This window comes from Schistocerca piceifrons, chromosome 1, assembly GCF_021461385.2.
Source record: "Schistocerca piceifrons isolate TAMUIC-IGC-003096 chromosome 1, iqSchPice1.1, whole genome shotgun sequence".
Taxonomy (NCBI): domain Eukaryota; kingdom Metazoa; phylum Arthropoda; class Insecta; order Orthoptera; family Acrididae; genus Schistocerca; species Schistocerca piceifrons.
Window position 1 is genome coordinate 623,325,004 of NC_060138.1, and position 20,610 is coordinate 623,345,613.

At 45.1% G+C, this 20,610-nt stretch overlaps 1 protein-coding gene across 1 annotated transcript in view; it reads right to left on the reverse strand.

Moving 5' to 3' along the window:
* Positions 1-20,306, reverse strand: part of LOC124757760 (neuroligin-1-like) — a 189,086-nt gene extending 168,780 nt beyond the window's left edge. The window contains exons 1-3 of the mRNA XM_047249076.1: positions 20,185-20,306; positions 15,749-16,211; positions 11,367-11,666 (exon numbers count right to left, since the gene is read on the reverse strand). Coding sequence (XP_047105032.1) covers positions 11,367-11,666; positions 15,749-16,211; positions 20,185-20,306 — 885 coding nt within the window. The remainder of the gene's footprint in view (positions 1-11,366; positions 11,667-15,748; positions 16,212-20,184) is intronic.
* Between the last annotated feature and the right edge of the window lie 304 nt (positions 20,307-20,610).

The following is a 20,610-nucleotide window of genomic DNA, read 5'->3' on the forward strand; positions in this document are numbered from 1 at the left end:
CTGGTGTCCGTTATTTATGACGAACGTTCTTACTGTCGCAAAAAAACATCTTTTTCAGATCGTTTACTCCTTTCACACGTCTCCCTCCACGAATTCTCCGCGCTTTGTGTACGCTCCTCCCTGTGCCTGTGGGGTGCTGGAATTGTTGGCACATTCCTGCTTTCTAAGGCAGGTAAAATGACTGCTGCCAGGGCAGTAGATCTCAGACGCTTTTGGGAAAACATTCTAGATGTTCTATTCTAGTGGCTGCAGGTATCCATCAGTTATCAGCAGTCTTCCCGGTCAGCCAGGTCCTTCGTAAGATGTCCCTTCTTGAGTGAAGCGAGGGCGTCCACCCGTCTTCCCGCTGTGTGCTTGCAGAATGGAAGGAACGTTCTTTCTTCAGGAGTCTGGCTTCCTCATCCTCCTCGGCCGCTGGCGCTGCGAGTTGGCGAAAGTGGCTATGGTCGGAGGTATCACAACACTTACACATTGCTTATATATTGTTACTACTGTTTTTAATTGCACGAAATATGGAACATTTAGTGTGTTCTCATATTCTTGCATATATCTCGTTAATTTACTTTGGGTCTTAACATTACTGCAAACACTTACACAGTGCTTATATAATGTTGTATTTCATAATCTGCTCATTGATTTCAATTCTGTATTTTCTGTATTGATTAACTAAGAGTAATTGTTGTAGTGTATTATTTTCCGTATAATTCAGTAAAGATGCATTTGGTGGTGTGATGGATGCTGAAGATGAATATGATGATTAGACCTTATAACACCAATCCTTTATTTACAGAATCAGATGAAGGAATCATGTACCGGGAACCAACAAATGTTTTCAGGAAGGGGATTATATAATATGTAATTTTCCCTCGTATTAAGGTGTGAATGTGTTTTTCAAAGAGCCTGGCAGAGTTTAGTTTGTAGTTTTGGTTGTTATTTCGATTTTTGCAATTAATGTTTGTAAAATTGCAACGCCCTGCATGAAGTCAAGTAATTTATCTTCAGCTTCATGCCCAGTTAGAAGTGTGAATGAAAAGGGTGGCTCCCAAAAGCGTGAACGGAGCTTTTGCTTCAATATCTGTGTTTGTGGGTTGGGAAGGATATTATGTTTTACAGTTTCTCCTCTCCTCCCAATTCCTGTGTATGAAGGTAGCACGAGGAGATCATAAGGAAGCTAGGTCCCTCAAGATTTAGCTTTTAGGATGCCACGCTAGCAATTTTTGAGTATGACATCTCTTGTGAAAAATCTTAATTGTGAGGAGGGAGTGATGAGAGGTGGCTAGTCATTCAAGCAAACCACATCTCATTCCCGTGTGAGACTATGGGATGAATTAACGGGTTAGTGACAATCAAACACAACAATTCCACTTGAAATTAAAATGAATAATAGGACAGTGATTGCAATGACACTACTAACTCCCTGTGACTTTTGAATTCTGACATGGTTTGCTGCATGCTGTAGTAGTTGTGTGTTGTGACGGACAAGAGGCCACTGGGAGCAAGCGCACGCTTGAGGGACAACGCTGACGTGTCCCTTGGGATGGGGGAGGTGGCTTCCTTTCAGACCGAAGAATGCAGCTGCGACCAAGTATGGATCAGAAGGGCGGAGCTGTTGTGAACCAGGTCGTAGAAGGCCCTACTGCTGCCACCAAGGCGACAGGCAACGAAACCTCCAGACAATATATCGAGACCCTGGCACTGTGTTAAAGAGCTGCCACCCCTCCCCCCCCCTCCCCCCCACAGTTGACCTAGTTTAACTTTCTGTTCATAGTACACATCCACAACGTGACATGAAAAATCTTTCCCGCTGGGATGAGTAACTTTGCAGAAATATTGTCGGAATGCCAGAGCCTGTGAAAGTGTAGGTTTTGGCTACATTTTTAGGAAGTGTACAAAAACATCAGCTAGCTTGAATTATTATCACTTTGCTGGTGGCCCGCCAAGCTGACACCAAGAGACACAGGATAATTCTTTCCTGTCTGTTTTCCCATTGTCTGAAAATGTGCAAATGAAAATGACACCATCAGTCGTTGGTGGATGGCCTGCGCCTTAGGTTCTGAGCTCAACTTCTTAGATTAAGGGGTGCGCTAAGTCCGTTGACTGGGGAAACAGTTTTACAGAGTCTCTGGATGGGGGAGTGCAACTACTACAAAGATATACCATTGGGCAGTATTGGCAGTAAATTTAGCGATTGATTGAAGAACTTTAGATGTGCAGAAAACAGCCACCAGAACAGTTAAGCTTGGTATACTGGAGAGAGAAGATGTAGGCTGCTTACTCTGGAGAGGACACCACACGCGGGATCCAGACTCTGAGGAAAGATGGAGGGCGCCTTCTGACTACCCATAGGGATTCATCTGCATCTTCCATGTCTGGGACTGCAGTCTTAGGCGGCTTTGAGATAGCACTGTTTCGGTTTGCTGGTGGTCATCTTTGACTAGGGTAAGGTCATTCCGCAGCAACAGCATGTTTTAGCGTTTGATAAGTGGGTTAATATATGGGATTAGGGAATCCTTGCCCTGTCGCTTTGCCGTGGTAGCCATGGAATCGGTGCGTACTCCGTGCTTAACTCCGTGATAGGATAACGATGATCGTGGCTTGATCAGTTTACTACTCTCATCTGCCTCAGAACCTTGCCAACAATTACTTATAACATTACATTTTTGTTACCAATGCACTACTTGTTTTAAGTGATCTGTTTGTAATGAATGCTAGATTGTTTTAATTGTAGGTATGCCACTGATAAAATGAATCATAATTATCCTGTAGTCCTTGATTTTCCTTTCGTAGTTAATGAAACTCCCCCCCCCCCCTTCCTCCCCTCCTCCATGCTTAGGCAGAATTAACAGAAAGCTAGCGACACTCAGGGTACAGTGCTTGTGCATAGTTCCCTCCCTAAGCCTCCCCCCCCCCCCTACCTCCTACACACGGTCCCCATAATTTATCGCGTTCTTTAAGCTCCGCTGCACAACTTGATTGCACAGTAGTGGTCCCTGGGAAGCGATAAGGTACCGTAGCTGCGGCAAACGGATCATTAACAAGTCACGTTCGCGGCCTCTCACATGCAACGATACAAATAAAACTGGTGTTGATTAAAATGATTACAAGTTTCGTGAAGACCTAGGGTTACACAGAGGTAATATGATGTACTGGGTGATGTGTGACATCACTCTAGCAAGAACAGGACTAGAATATCCCTGTAGATCCATCCATAGCTGTTGCTATATCTTTATGGAACATGGATGACACTTCCAGTTGTACCTATAGGTCTTACTTTATTTGCGGTAGATTACATCAGCTTCAGGCTCCCCTATGATTCCGCCTGATCCTGTGGATACTGGGACGCAAAAAAGAGATACCCTCAAGGTATCATCAGACCTACAAACTTTCTCCCCTTTCTCATTCTCCCTCATCATTTCATCATTTCCACCAAGTCGCTTTTGCATCGCTCCCTTGTGGTCTTCCATCGTCTCGCCTCATACACACGTTTTTTCAGTCGATTAATATGAAGAAGATTGCTCTCTTCGCCCTTACATGGAGTGATGGTATACTAAAAGCGTGACCTGGTGTCTAATACTGCTGTACGTGAGATAGCCCCTTCTTACTTGAACAATGCGTAAGTGCGCCGTCAGTAAATGGCGTGAAAGCGTGATGAATCACAACAAAAGCTATAATGACGACAGTGCACAGTGAACTGGATTTACGTATCGTAAAGCTGTGTACCGCCGTAAGTGTGTAATTGCAGAGTGAAGATGAACAACGTTTACTCACCACGAATACAGAAAATTTGTCGGCCGCACTCAGGAAAGCCGCAGCTAATGTCCATACAGTCGTGGGGGAATCTTCAAGTAGCACATGTAATTAGTCCATGATTTTCAGTTGTGAGTTCTGTAAGTTTGCAAAAATCTCAATACGTGCTCAGTGAAACACAGTGCATGCACACTCACAGTCATTTGATTCTTACGAATTATCGATATAATGTTTCTGCGTGAAACCAGTGGCACCAAATGAATTGTACTCACATGTCTTTGTGAGAAACATATAACATAAAGAAAAATTCTCTTGTTGTTACCCGTTCTGAAGTGTCGCACGCATAATTACATTCTGCTTATACAAAATCAGCTTTTTTTCTTTCGTTTAAAAAAAAATGTTAAAATGGCTCTGAGCACTATGGGCCTTAACATCTGAGGTCATCAGTCCCCTAGACTTAGAACTACTTAAACCTAACTAACCTAAGGACATCACACACATCCATGCCCGAGGCAGGATTCGAACCTGCGACCGTAGCAGTCACGCGGTTCCGGACTGAAGTGCCTAGAACCGAACGGCCACCGCGGCCGCTCTTTCGTTTCGCTCGGTCTTTATTTATCTACTCGAGAGTGTAACTTTACTGATAGTCTTAACTCTCCCTTAAGTTACTCTTTTCAACAAAAGTAACTTTTTCACCGAGCGATCTGGCGAGGTTGTTAGTACAAGAAGCGGGAGAAAAATCCCGAATTTGATACTTCCATAAAATATTTTTGGCGAATGCTGGGATGGTTCCTGTTACCAAGTCACAATCGATTCCCTGCCCCATCCTTGTCCACGTGAGCTGTTTGTCCATAGTTAGATGCTTCAATACTGACGAAATGTTCTATTCTGTCTTTCGAATAAGAAACTGGGCAAACTACTGGGTGAAGTTTTCGTGTGCCTTGTCATTATTGTTCTGTGACGATTTCCTGGTTTTTTCTAATTATGTCAGGTCATGGGTGTTAAAAACTACCAAGTGTTGTTGTGAACTTGTGCGATTCATATCTTAAATACCTGTTACAAAAGATTTACTTCCATTGCCGCCAAAATTTTGTGAAACTTACCAGTAACATTGCTTTATTTGAAATATTTTTCTTTTGTAATATAAATAACATCCTGTTCAAAGGAAATTCAGTGGTATTCATTATGAATTCATTTCAAGGGAAGGTTTTGGGCGTCCGAAAATGTACTCTTATTTCTGAGATTACTGTCATTAATATATTTGCTATAAAAACCCGCTGCTGGTACTTCAGCAGAACAAAGACAGTAGTACCAAACGAAAGACTTTTGCAACGATGAATGTTGTTAGTTCAGAATAATAGTTTGAAAATTTTGTATGGTTTACCAGTTACAAACAACGCAAGATTGTGACAAAAATGTTCTGTAGTTAATCATGAAGTAACTATTTGCGTGAATTCTACACCATATCGTCGTCTGCTAGTTAGAAATGCGTATCTCTTTCTCTGTGGTTTACTGTTGCACTTTCCCTGGGTTAATTATAGGTAAACTCTGTTTTATTTTCCTGTTTCGTAATCAGTATCTGTACTGATATACCAATAAAAACTACTAACTTGAAAGACACACATTAAATGTATATTAGGTCGGTGTTTTGTAGAACAGGAGCCAACGGTCTTACCGCAATGGTAAGAGCGGTTCCCTTCATACCATCAAAGTTAAACGCTGTCGGGGTTGGCTAGCACTTGGATGGGTCACCGTCCGATTCTTCCGAGTTCTGTTGGCAAGCGGGATGCACTCAGCCGCTATGACGCCAACTGAGGAGCTACTTGACTGAGAAGTAGCGGAACCGGTCACGAAAAGTGGCAACGGTTGGTAGAGCGGTGTGATGACCACATGCCATATCCGCGTCAGGTGACGGTTAACAACTGATAATGACACGGTAGCTGGTCGGTATCGTTGGGCGTTCAATGCCTGTTCTGACAGCATTTGCTTGTTTGTTTAGTAGAATAAGTTCCTAACATAAAATGAAACAAAAAGGACTTTTAAGTTGTAAAACGAAACGACAAGCTCTGATTTGTGATTATAGAAGTTTCGAATTACATGATTCCAGTTTCACTCATTAAGCGTGTAGTCAAGGTTGATGTACTGTGGCGTTTCGTGAAGTATACGATTTTGCTTGTCTCTCCATTAAGAGAAAGTTACCCGACTAAACACTCGGCTGACATCTTCCCATACTACGACTGGATAACGCTACAGTAGAATTCGTGGGGGGGGGGGGGGGGGTAGGAGGGGAGGAGGAGGGGGGGAGGGGGGTAGGAGGGGAGGAGGAGGGGGGGGGGGCACACTTCAAACCAGTCAGAAGACTGACTACTGAAAAAAAGAAAATACAGACGCTTGTCACGTGGAAGTGAACTGGGCATACTCGACTGATTTCGTCCTGGTTTATGGTGGGATGGCTGCTGGCTCCCATGCTTTACAATATATTTACGTGATTGTACGTTACGTCGTTTTCAGCTTACATAGCATTAAATTTCTGTCTGCGGTACATTTTCCAGTCGGGTTTGACTTGGGAAATGTATGGTCTCTGTTTGCGCACACTGTTTTGAGATCACTTGGGATGAATATACAATTCTATTTCAGTCATCAAAGATTACAAGTTTCTTAGCTCATTGCTCTTCCACTCACCAAATAATATTTCGGGCATTTCAGCTGTTATGTGGTAATTTTCTTTTGTTTACGATATCTTGTATTCAATCATTGAACATTATAATAAGTATGAACATAATTTGGTATTCATATAAGCTTATTTTCATTCCCCCTGATCTGTCTTCAAATTAGTCTCCCACATGCTCTACACTTTCACATGTATTCACTACGTTCTCGAAATTACTACATTGACTTTAACTTAATTTAACGCGGAGAGAGTATAAGCTGCCTTAATCAGAGGTGAAAGTGTTAGGAAATAAAGTTTTCATTTCGGGATTTGCCTGAACTTCGAGACACGAGCCAGCGAAGAAGGAGAAACCGATATGATTTCTGTACTACACTGACTCAGGTCTCTTCAATTTTCTAGCTGTTACAAGACACGGAGAGCGAAAACATTCACACAGCACGAGTTGTATCTATAAGTGATCTATTCTAAGGATTCACTTTCGTCTTGATTACGTTTGGTTAAGCCCCTCTTTAATTACCCTGTTGTACTTTGCGAAATTTCTTACGACTAAGGAACTTAAAATCAGATTGCGTTTATTCACATATAGATCCTATTTTATATAAAAGGGTAACTTTTTTGTTATGAACTCACGGGTTAAAATAAACAGTAGCGCAATGCTTTCAATGTTACGCAGAACATCAAAGTTTTCGTGGAACAACAACCGAATAACTTCGACCTTTTCGGAATTCAGTGGTGAAGGTAGCACGGGCGCGACGAACTTCTTCAATTTATTGCAAACGGACTTTTCCGAAGGTGTTGAAACAAGCGATTCTGGGTATAGTTATTTAGGGCTCTGTGAAAATTGTTTCTATTTTGACCGATGTTATTTCCTTAAACACTTACTGTAAACAAACTACGCAGGCATTTTCTGAACCACCGTTGTTTTAAAAACAACATATACCAAATTTTAAAAGAATGTCACTTCAACACAGCCAACTACAGGTCGTTCGTGTAAGACTTATAGGTGACAGAGGTACAACAGGTAGAAAGCTGCAATACGTATCTGGATCAGAATAACAAACTGACTGACAGTTGTTTACAAGGCGTTTGTCATAGCAACAATGTTATCAGAGAATGTACAGGGGTGGTCACGATATCTGTTCTGATCACTTCTGTCGTATCGATCTGCTACTGAAAGTGCAGTCCACACTTGCGGTCTGTACAGTTATCTTTGATTGCGCTGTTTCTCTGTATGACGTGTTTGTTTTGCGCGCTAAAGTTGTCGTTGGTTGCACTGTTTCTCAGCGCAACGTGTTTGTTTTGTGCCACAGAATGTTCTGAAATAGTTCCGAGAGTACACAGTGGAGACTATTACCACCCCGATAAGCAAACCTAATACTGCAACTGAACGAGTAGCATGTGAATGTATCCAGAACGGGATCGCCCTGCAGCCATACACACTGCCTGATCAAAAGTATCTGGACACCGATATATAATGTGAGACTGACTACTAGATGTCACGAGGGCGGATTTGTCAATATAAAAGGAGGCCAGGAGTACTGTGTTGTGAGCAAAGAAGCAGTAACAACAAAATGGCTCGGTCAAGAGAGAGGATGGGCTAGTCATTGGATATCAATTGAGGAACAAAACCATCAGAGACATTTCAGCCTTTCAAAAGTCGCCCAAGACGACTATCGATGAGGTGATTGTGAAGCGGAAACGCGAACGTACAACCACAATTACATCGAGATCAGGCAGAGGTTATGTAGAGATGGACAGGGACCGTCTAGAATTTCAAAGGATGGTTGTACAAAAAAAAAAAAAAAAAAGAAATAGTCGCATGAAGCCAGCGTAAGAAATCGTTCGGCAGTTCCAAAGTGCTACCAGAAGTCTGGCTAGTACAATGACTGGGTAAAAATGGGGGACAACGGTCGAGTAGCTCCTCATAAGCCGCACATTTCTGCAGCCAACGATAAACGAGAGTTGACGTGATGTGAAGAGGAACACCACTGGATAATCGATGACCGGGAACTACTAAATTAACCGTATACTCTTATCAATCGGATCGTGTGTAATGCCAACGGTGATTGTACTGTATGGGAATGTTTTTCGTGGTTAGGATGTGAGCCCCTCATTGCACTTAAAAATATACTAAATGTGAAAGGATATGAAAACTTTGTAAAGCACTGTGTATAGTGTACAATAGTTGAACAGTTCAGACATGATGACTGTATCAGCATAACAATGCACAATGAGCCCTGTCATAAAGCAATATCTGTGAGTCAATGGCTCCTGGGCAGTAACATTCCTGAAATGGACTGAGCTCCGCAGAGTCCCAACCTGAAACCAACAGAGCACTCTGCCGTGAGTTATAACATCGACTGGGCCCAGATCCCAGCGTCCAACATCGCCATCTATTCAGGTTTAGACTCTTGAGGAAGAATGGTCTGTCAGACACCTCATTGAAAGGGCTTCCAGAAGAGTTCGAGTCATTGCGCGATGGGCCCTTACTTCAAAACCTGGCCAGAATAGACATGAAAAAAAGGTGTATGTTCCGACTTGAGTCCCTCGAAATCTAATGTAGATTGCACGGTTGGATACTCGTCCAATACTGTGACGGCATGCTAGTCACAAGTCAATATGATACATGTCTTAACAGTCGCCAGTAAATAGTGATTCTAACAATGGCTCGGTTTTCAGATATTGTTTGTGAGGTCTGTTTAATAAATGACAGTGATCCTATCCTGTTGCTAGGATAAAATAAGATGGCTACAACTTCAGAAGATACGTTTACTCTGCATAAAATTTTTAACTGGTGCAATGACGTACACCAGCTTAAAGCTAAAATACTATCTAAACTACTGTCGATAATATCCAAAATCATTGGTTACGAATTTCCTCTGCTTGGCTCTGCGTTTGTAAATGGCTCTCCTACTACCTTAATAGTATAGTTAACGAATTCAAATGTTCAAATGTATCTGCGAGCTCATATTTGCGCGTTTGCAGTGGACGATCAGTTTCCCTCCGTGCGGCAGTCCTCAGTATAGACAATTATTGTACAGTGATGAACAATATTCTGCAATAATGTGCATGCCGACATTAGTACACACCGTTTTGATACATGGAGATGCCTTAATCGAAGTTGCTCCTTTGCTGATTGGTCGGCTATCTGAAGAAGCGCAGGAAAATAGAAAAAAAGATATCTGGCATTATCGAGAAGATTTTACACGCAAATATTCCCGTTGAAACACGATGCATGATCTATTCCATCAGCTTCAAGCGATTTCGGATCCACTCATCTGGAGATTCCAGAGAATGAGAACTGAAGAAGATAAACAGATGCCGCCTGACGCAGTAGATCTGCATTTCGAACAATCTCCCAGTGGAAACCCTGCAACGAGACTTCTGATAGCGAAGATGACGCAAGGGTCTGCGGTGAATTAGCGATGTAAATAAGTGAATCTTCTTAGGCAAGGGAATCAAAAGAGACGGCCATTAATGTCACATATTTCGATGGTCGCAAACTCACTCAATAGAACCTACAGCGTGCATCCAGTTGACCCAAGGTCATTGCATTTGCCAAGAAGCAAGGTTTCACTCTACAACCGAAGCGAAAAATTCGAAAATTGTTAATTTGTAATTATTTCACATTAAGGAAAAAATTTTTGTCATTTTTTATCAGACTGTCTGTCTGTCTGTCCATCTGTCAAGACATCTTTTTCTCAGGAATGAACAGACGTATCAAGTTGAAATTTATGTCATATATTTTGGTCTGCAATGGAAAAAAGTGCAACTTCTAAGTCAGAGTAAGGGAAAGAGTCGAACATTTATGTGACGTATTTTGACACTCGCTAATTAACTCATGAAAACCTATAGGGTACTTCCTCTTGACGTAGACTCATCAAATTTCGCAAATGGAGAGAACACGGCAAGTGCCATCACCCGATTTCTCAGGAACTTCGCTCAGTGGAAGAGGAGTCAAAACAAATGAAAACGTGTCTGGGCTTATTCTTAGATACTAGACCTTTGGGCGAAAAAAAGACAGTCAAAATTTACAAGGTTTTTCGAGGTACTTTATGTGCCTTTTACCGCGCGACGTGGTGTGCTGTATTGAGGAGTTGCCACCTTTTCAAATCCTCAAATTCTGATATTTCATTCTCATATCAATTCTTACATTGATTCTTATATTTTATTCGTAAGATTATTCTCCAGGAAGATTTGGTGCATTCCCTTGGATGACAACGATCGGAGAAACATTCGAAACCAAGATATTCCGAACACCACGAACATCGCACGAAGGAAAGTTTGCCACAATAATATTTCTTCGCATGAATCTCACTCGGGAAAGAAACGCCGCTAACACTGGTGAAGATTTCGCACCTTGCCAATAATTTTGCGTCAAACCATGCGTAACGGATTATTTTTCCGAAAACTGGCGTTTTAGCTGATTATGAATCATGATGCACCGCAGGAATTTCACAGAAAACAATTTCAAATAATCTTGTCATTTTTTTAAAACCACTCATCTGACATACAGTTAGGAGGCGAATAAGGATGCCGTTATATAACTACACAATGGAAAACATTTGGGTACTAATCTTCTACAGACAGGGGTAAGTAAATGAAAAACGAAAATAAAATCAATGATCGGGTTTCTAATCAAGGAAAAAAAATTAAGAAGCTACGACGCTAACCATTGTGCCACCATTTCGTTTGAGGATATCACGCGGTGAAAGACGCACGTAGTTCCTCGAAAATGCCTCAAAAATTTCGACCGTCGTTTTTTCAGAAACAGTAATCTACAGATAAGCCAAGACATGTGTTAGGTTATTTTGTCCCCTCTTCCACTGAGCGAAGTTTCTGGGAAATCGGGTTATGGCACTTGCCGTGTTCTACTCATCAGATGTTCTGATTGAGGTGCAGACCAGTGGCACACTGCGAGCGCCAGCTGTGCGGGTTGCCTACCCACCTGCGGGAAGTCGCGCTCCGCCGCCTGGTGGCAGAAGTGCAGGAAGTAGGTGCGGCCGGGGCCCGGGCGCGCCGCGTGCAGGAAGCCGACCCGCAGCAGCGGGGCCGCCGTGTGGCCGTCGCTCAGCAGCTCCAGCGTCGCGTCGCGCACGTTGAGCGGCAGCTGCACCGGCCGCTCCCAGTCCGTGTACTCGTTCTTCAGCGTCGAGAAGATCTCGTTCAAGTGGTACAGGTACGCGTTCCGCACGAACGTCCGCAGGATGCGGTCGCGCCGGCTCTCGTTGAAGCCGAACTCCAGGTCCTGCCGCAAGTCGTTCCATAAATACGCACTTACACATATGAAAAACTATTTTGAAAAAAAAAAATAGGGCCAAATACCTTATCAAACGATTTGTACAAAAGTAGATTACATAAACATTTTACAAGCCTTTGAATGTGCACCAAATAAGGTTCCGATTGAAAATTTAAAGTTCAGTTTTTAACTTAGAATTTTAAACAGTGTTAGAGGATATTTGTCTAGTGGGTTAAGTAGACCTCTCACTCTGCTATTGTGTGGCCATCAACAAAGGAAGTAGCGTACAAAACTGTCGTTCGACAGATTCTTGACTGTTGCTTATAAGTATGGGATCCATACCAGATAGGACTGACAGAGCAAACGTTGGATTGTACTTAAGGGCCCTGTTTCTCGGTCTGCCAGTCTACAAGATTTGAACTTAGCTATTTTCCTCGGGGGGGGGACTAAAAGACCCTGTTTACAAGGACTACATCAGATAATCCACGGTAAATTCTGATGAAGTTCTGGGACGTTTGCATCACTCTTTGCGCACAAGACTTGAAGCTTCTAGCCTGCTGGAGTGGTCGAGCAGTGTTAGGTGCTACAGTCTCGAGCCGCGTGACCGCTACGGTCACAGGTTCGAATCCTGCCTCGGGCATGGATGTGTGTGATGTCCTTATGTTAGTTAGGTTTAAGTAGTTCTAAATTCTAGGGGACTGATGACCGCAGAAGTTAAGTCCCATAATGCTCAGAGCCATTTGAACCATTTTGAACTTGAAGCTTCTATTGCAGCTGCTGGGCGGCAGTTTGAACGCAGGCTTTGTTTTCAAGCTCGTTCTGGCGTCTATTTTGAACCCTATTTACTTTGTTTCCCTCTTTACCTTTCTCTCCCTCTCTGTCTCGCTCTCTTTCCACCCACCCTTGGCCCCCTCCCTACCTGTTTCCATGCGTGTGTGTCTTCAGCTTTTATCTGTTAGGGTTGTCTTTTTTTATACTTCTTACAATGTTTCTGATGGTGCACCACAGCAAAAGGTAGTGTAATCGTTTATAGAATGTTTCCCTTCAATTTTTCTCTGTATAGTGCGGACACTTTTAATGTAGCAGTCTGCTGCGAGCAAAAATAAACGAGAACAAAAGATGCCTCTCTTGCCTCTGGCAGCGCTAGCAGTCAGCACGCGAGACACGCGAGATTTGTGCTGACACACGGTAACTGCGATTGCCTTTTTCGGGGTAGTCCGAATCGTACTCGAATCCCATTATGGATATGAAACAGCCTCTTCACCAACCTCAAAATAAACTAAAAGCAATGAGCAACGCACACATAATGGCGTAGTGGCTACCAAAATTATTTGATAAGGTTGACATTGTGTAAACGAGGCAGCACAGGCCCGACCTCTTCTGGTGTCTTAGCCATAGTTCAAAATATTCTTACCTAAAACTGCTGCGATAAAATGTCTGCACAATAAGTTTTCAAAAGCGGCTATGGATGGATTTCAGTATTTTAAATCTATGTGTATATTAGTTGGATGGTACTTGTGGGCTATTAATTGGCCAGCAAATGTCATATGCAGCTTTTACTATTTGGGATTCTAAGGTCTGCTGAATATCTCCTTTTAAAATTTCTGTTTCTCTGTCCTGAATATTATTTGTTCACGACATCCTGACTGAGTGTACAAGGAGGTGTGGGGAGCGATAAAGCAAGCTCTCCCCACTGACACCCAACACTTAAGAGGGCTGCGGGGAGCGTGAGGGTGCAGATGCAGCCAGCTACACTTTCCTCACTGTGTTGGCACCCCACTTCTGCATAATTTTTTTGTACGACAGTTACTTCATAATGGCTATTGTACACGCAGAGGCCGCACGGTGCTGCCGCGCGGTCTAGGGCGCCTTGTGACGGTTCGCGCGGCTTCACCCGTCGGAGGTTCGAGTCCTCCATCGGGCATGGGTGAGTGTGTTGTACTTAGTGTGAGTTACTTCAAGTTAGACTAAGTAGTGCGTACGCTTGGTCCCATAGGACTTCCCACAAATTTCCAAATTTTTACACACAGAGGTATTGTATTAGTAGATCGTCAATGTTGGCTGTGGCTGAGCACAAAACATCTTTGGCCGTGAGTTGAGTGACTTCTATGAACTTCCATCGACCCTTAACTGGGAAGCCCTTGATCAGGAAGTTGTGAACAAACAGTGCCAGCCGCCGCTGGTCGAAATGTGCTGATTGCAGTTAGCAGGTGGCACAGCATTCTGCCATCATGGTCCCTTATCAATAAGCTGGTATTACCACCGGTTAGGCAACCAGTGGAGTTACTGAAATGTCAACACACCTGTTCTTGTCACTTATAAGCACTGGCGGACCAGCTAGCAAAGGGTATTGAGTCGGCAGCGACTGTGGAGTGGGCTACCACCATGTGGTATGGAGAAGCCTCATTGCTCTGTTGTCGTCTGCTAATGCAGTCGTCAATGGCCGTCGTCTCACGGGTTCGCCTGCCAGACAGTCCTACACCAGCACTGATGGTCTGAAGGACCATTAACTAGAAAGAAGCCATACATGAGGGGCTGGGGTTCATTACACAGATGCCATCACTTCTGTCATTAGCCGCTGCATAGGCAGGCCCGTGCCAGCCTACATCCCTAGCTACTGACGCAGCACCAGCCACCAGACTGGGACGCTAATTGTGTAAGGTCGCCCCGCTCTAAACTGCGCAGAAACCCGAAGGCTGTGAGCAAGAAAACGACAGCACATTGCCACTGAGGACAGGGAGTTCGACCCACCATTCCAAGCCCCAGGTTGACGTACAAGAGAAATCAATAAACTAGTTCTGAGTCGTGGCTATATTTGATCCTGCTTGTCACTACTGGACCAGCACATCCTGGGTAAAGGCATCAGAATGGCCAATGACAATTCTGCTCATGATCGACTACTCTCCAGTGAGATCGACGCTATCCATCACCATCTGGAGTTCGCTTCACAGATGCCATCGCCTCTGTAATTAGCCACCGCTGGGACAGACTGCCAGTATGCAGTAACTCTGCATAGCTGTGACAGTCTGCACTAGTGCAGCACTGGCCGCCAGACTGGAATACTAACTGTGTGTGGTCGCCCTAGTCAGACAGCATTGAACCATAAAGGCTGTGCGTGAGGAAACGCCAGTACACTGCTGCTGAAGACTGTAGCTTCAGGAACCTATGCGCCAGCTGTATATACAAGAGAAATAAATAAAGTACAATAATTCTAACCACAGTGCGGATAGATTTGATTCTGCTTACCTCCAGTGAACTTGCACAGGCTAAATATGGGTATCAAAATTGCTGCTCTGACAAATCTGTTCCTGATATTCAACTTCCAATGACGACCAACACCATCTGGAATTCGTCTCACAGACGCATCGCTTCTGTCGTTAGCAGTTGCTGGGGCATTCTTCTGGCACGCCCTGTTGCGGCATTGACATTGCAGTCTGCAGCGCTTACTGTGCGAGATTTGTCCGCTCTAGAACACTATGAGCCTTGGAGGATGTTGGCGATGAAATGAGAGTGCCGCAGTGGATTGTGGGTTCGACCAATCCCTCCCAAGTGCCAACTTGACGTAAAAGCGATATAAATCAAACGTCAACACGGTCCGTGGTAGGCTATGATGTGATTTTTATTTAATCGTGCAATTCGCTAATTTCGACTGCTTGTCGCTGTCAAGCACAATCACATGGTAACTAACAGGAGCTGGGGCAACAAATTACTAGTTGCTGTCAGTTGCCATGCGGTTGTGCTTGAAAATGACAAGTAGTTGAAATTAGCGAAGCGCACGAGTACATAAAAATCACATACAGCTACTACGGACCACGTTTACGTTTATTAGACATCTGGAAGCTGTGGATCCCCATACATACAAAAATTTTAAGATACCAATCAACTAGTTCCTGGATTTTCTCCTGCTTCCTGCTAACGAAACTGCGCACCCTGAGTAAGGGAGTCGGAACGGCAGCCTTGACAAGTCTGCTCCTGATCTTTCACACTCCAACGAGATCAACACAAACCACGACTGACGCCGCCGCTATAATACTAACTGACAAGAGTTGCGAGAGTTAATCAGCCGCTAGGCGGAGTGAAAGTGCACTTACCTGAGCGCTGAGGTCGAGGTAGGATTCGGTGGTGGTGAGGCCGAAGAGCAGGTCGCGGTCGGGGAAGTCCGCTGCGGCGGCGGCGGCGGGGGAGTCCCCGTCGGCGGCCAGCCTCCAGGCGGGCGCCGCCTCCTCGGCCGCCGCCCGCGTCGCCGCCTCCGCCGCGGCCGCCGCCGCCTCCGCCGCCTCCGAGGAGGCGTCCGCCGGCGTGAGGAAGGGCGCGAAGCCGGGCAGGAAGCGCGGAGCGTCAGCTCGCACGGCGAGCAGCGCGGCCAGCGGCAGGTCCCGCAGGCACGGCGCCAGGTCCTCGGCCAGCAGGTCTCCGTGGCAGCCCGTGTGCTCCGCCACGCGCCGCTTCACCGCCAGCGGGTCGCGCTGCACCGCCCACGGGCTCAGCGCCGACCCCGACAGTAGCACCACGCGCCGTACCAGCTCTGCAAGGACACCCGCCGTCACTTCGCCTCTATATGGGGCCTCCGTCGTGACTGATACATCTATACAATCGTCTACTTGTTATCGTCCAACGCGCCCCAACTTCCACCAACTTCTACATCCTGAAACGAATCTATACTCTTGTGATATCTGTTCTGATGACGACACACCTCTGTCATATGAATCTTTCGATACAGTTCTTATTCTAGGGATATTTCTTTAGATTTACAGTATTTATTTGCTCTGTGTCACTTTGTGGTTCCATTTTGGATGTTTTGTAGCTCTTTTTAGAAACTTCGTATATCATATTATAGTGTCTCCATTATACGAGAAGCGATCAATCTCTCTTTCAATTGTGCCTTTGTCCCGCAATGTCCATAGGGTCGGCGTGGTTACAACGGATTTGGCAAGGTTAATTTAAAGGGGTGACCGGATACCCTTCCTACCCCATACGCCCCAGGATGGAATCAGTGTACCCCAGCTGTCTGCGTCCAGTGTAAACCATGATATAATGCGGAAGTGTTACAGATGTCTGCGTGTCGTGTAACTGAGGCGGGATGTGAGGACCAGCCCAGTATTCACCTAGCGGGATGTGGAAAACCACCTAAAAACCACATCCAGGCTGGCCGACACACTGGCCCACGTCGTTAATCCGCCAGGCGGATTCGATCCGGTGCTGGCGCTACTAGCCGAGTCCAGGAAGCAACGAATTAGCGCTCTCGGCTAATTTGGTGGATTATACTAGGGGAGATCAATATGTAATGTAGTACATTTTTTTTTCTCGGACAATTTCGGTTGACAAAATGCGAAATTTGTTGTGGGACGTTGTAGAATAGTCCCGATTTAGCCCCTATAATTTGTCTGCCCCTGGTAGCTGAGTGGCCAGTGCGACGGAATGTCATACCTAACGTTGTCTGTCCCTGGTAGCTGAGTGGCCAGTGCGACGGAATGTCATACCTAAAGGCCCTGGTTCGATTCTTGGCTGGGTCGGAGATTTTCTCCGCTCAGCTACTGGGTGTTGTGTTCTCCTTATCATCCATATTTCATCCCCATCGCCACACTAGTCGCCGAAGTGGCGTCAACTCGAAGGACTTGCACCAGGCGACCCGTCTTCCCGACGGGAGGCCCTAGCCAGACGGCATTTCCATTCCTTATAGTTTCATGAAGTTCCGATAGGTGGCGCCGATATATGTACCCTCAGAAAGTCGAGCGGAAAACCAGAGAATAGCAGATATTCATCGGCGCTCTCAGATTATCTAGGGAAACCTGTCAATGAAAAAAAGCACGGTGAGTCGTTGGGCGAGGCGTTTGGCATCATCGCAACAAGGTCGCAAACCTGACCGATCTTCCGCATGCTGACCGGCCGCACACAGATGATTCCTGCAATACTAGAAAGTGTAGACACACTCCTCCGAGATTGTTGACGGATCACAAACACCTCTCTGACACAATCGTCCAACACTGAGGGTACTAAAAGGTCTAGACCCACTAGGTTCCCCGCCGCGTAACGAATAACCATAAACAGTGACAAAGTACAACTGTGCGGATTGCTTGCGCGTTACAGGGCTGTTCGTGACAATTTTTGGCGAACGTCGTTACAGGTGATGAAACATGGATTCATAACTTCGAACCGGAAACAAAACGGCAATCCACTGAGTGACACCACAACACCTTTCCTCCGAAGAAAAAGTTCAAATCCGTGTCCTCAGCCGGTAAAGTCACGGCGACGATCTGCTGGGAACCTGAAGATGTTGTTCTGTTTGGTGTCCTCCCTCATGGTGCAACTATCAACTGGGAATTGTATAGTGCTACCCTCAGGAAAACGAAGAAACGACACAAAATGCAAACGAGAGGCGCCACGCAAGTCTGCGCACCAGAGAGAAGTTCACAAAACTTCATTGGACTATTCTTTGTCATGCAGCCTACAGCCTGTATCTCGCACCTGCCATCTGTTTGGTCCAATGAAGCAGTGCGTGGGTGATGGGGGGTTGTTGATGTTGCAAGACGTTGGCTCCGACATCGACCGGTGGAGCGGTACTATGCGGGGGTACAGGTCCTCTCAGTGAAGTGGCGTATCCGCCCGGCTAGCCTCGCGGTCTAACACCCTGCTTCCAGAGCGGAAGACGTGCCGGTCCCCGGCTGATTAGTGTCGAGGTCCTGTGTGCCGGCCACCCTGTGAATGGTTTTAAGGCGGTTTTCCGTCCGCCTGGGCGAATGCGGGTCGGTTCTCCTTTTTCCGCCTCAGTTACCATAATTACTCTACCACGCAAACATTTTGGGTTACACTCGTCTGGTATGAGACTTCCCGGCTCCCGGGTGGGGGAGGGGGGGGGGTGGGAGCACAGGGGGGCCGAGCCGCACAATAACCCTGGGCCCAGTGTGGGGCGGCGGTGGGGTGGGTGGACTGCTGTGTCCTGTTGTGGGGATGTGAACCACTGAGGACTACGGCGGGACGAAGTATCTCTATCGTTTCTAGGTCCCCGGTTCAAATCTGGCGTATGGCTGTCGCACTGATTGGAGATTATGTCGCAAAATAGTCTTTTGTACCCAAAAGACTGGGGAATAATATGGTGTATTGAAATCCTGAAATCCTGCATCATTAGTGGTCACGTGAACATTCTCACACTTATGGAGGAGGCTTTGGATGTCCACACAGCACTGGATCGTCGTATTGTAAGGGCAGCAATGGTTCGTACAGCTACCACAGCCTGTGAGCCCAGACATGTTAACACGAACTGTCGCGAACCAGTTACTAGCAGTGGGACTATGTGCATGCATATGTCTGGCCCGTCTTCCTCTCAAGCCACAGCATCGACGTGCACGATTCGACTGGTGCTGTCAGAGAATCACTTGGAATGTCGAATCGCGCACCGTGGTCTTCAGCGATATAAGCAAATTCTGTCCGTATGTACGCGATGGTCATTTGTCTATACGACGTAGACCTGATGAGCGCTAACTCATAGAGTCAGTTCGTCCGAGACAGACTGGTCCCAGACTAGGCCTTATGGTGTGGGGTGCAATAAGCTACAGCGCTCGTTCACTTTTGGTGTTTCTGGAGGGGACGCTAACCAGTGTTGGGTACGTGCAGAATGTTGTTATACCCGTTCTTTCGCTGTTCTTGCAACGCGGAGTGATGTGCTGCTCAAACAGGATAATGCTCTCCTACAAACCACCTGTGAAACTCAGCGTGCTCTACAAGACGAGCAGCAACTTCTCTGGCCAGCAGGATTTCCGGACTTGTCCCCAATCGAGCACATGTGGGACATGATTCGTGCGACTACGGAACCAACAACTCTTACAGAACTACGTGAACAGATAGAGCAGGCGTGGCATAACGTATTTCGGGACAGCATTCGTCATCTGTACGATCTACAAAAAATCAACAGCCACGATCGCACAGATATTTCTATATTTGAAACAACCGGTTTCGACAGAATTTGCTGTGATCTTCAGGTCTTAAAAAATCTTTTTGTTATGAACCGTATTCATTTTACGTTGGACCTTATGCTATGTTGTCATGTGGATAAAAACCAGCACATCACAAAAGAACTGTCATAACTAAAATATTTAAAAATGTAAAGCATCTTGCGCAAACGGCCATGTCCATATATATATCATTCACAGATGCTTATTACATCACAGAAACACAGTACACAGTAGCGCATGTGTTTACATAAGCTGCAGTATCCCGACGTGTCAGGTTCAGTCGACCACAATTTGAAAGATCTTTTAACAAACTGGTTTTTCTTAATTTTTTAGAAACAGATTACTTTGTTTGTGAACAACAGAAACACTTTTTTCTTATTTAAAAGCCTATATTTTGTTGCATGGGCAATACTTCCCAACACTGTTTCTAACATCTCGAATCTTAAGTCTTAGAAAAGATTTACTTGCTCTGTCATTTCGCTCTGAAAAATTTTCTTCGTCATTTACATCAAAAATAATGTTCAAGCAAAGGTTCTGTGTAGTTATACCTCATTTCACAACAACAACAAAAGATTTACATCAGTTGTGCCTTCAGTGGCGCACACCAGCCGTCGTTCACCAGCATGTTGTGAACTCCAAAAATAGTCGGAGAATTATGCATAACTCCATGAAGATCCATTGCCATCATAGATGCATGCATGTAGGTTTCATTCTGTTTGTGTCGTTCACGTGTGGCAAGTGCTAGTTAGTTTGAAAAAAAAAAGGGTGTCTTTCACAGACCAAAAGAAACTAGATATTCTACATCTCTACGGAGAACGCAGAGGAGAATAGTTGAATCTTACGCAAAAAGCTATTCAACAAGAATGATAATCTAGTGAATGTGCAAAAGAATTGCTATAGGAAGAGCATTGGGATATTACGCAGAGGAAAAGAGCAAACCTGCAACGAGTAGGCCGAAGAAAATACATGTTGCTAATAAGCCAGATATTTTATGTGAATGTAGG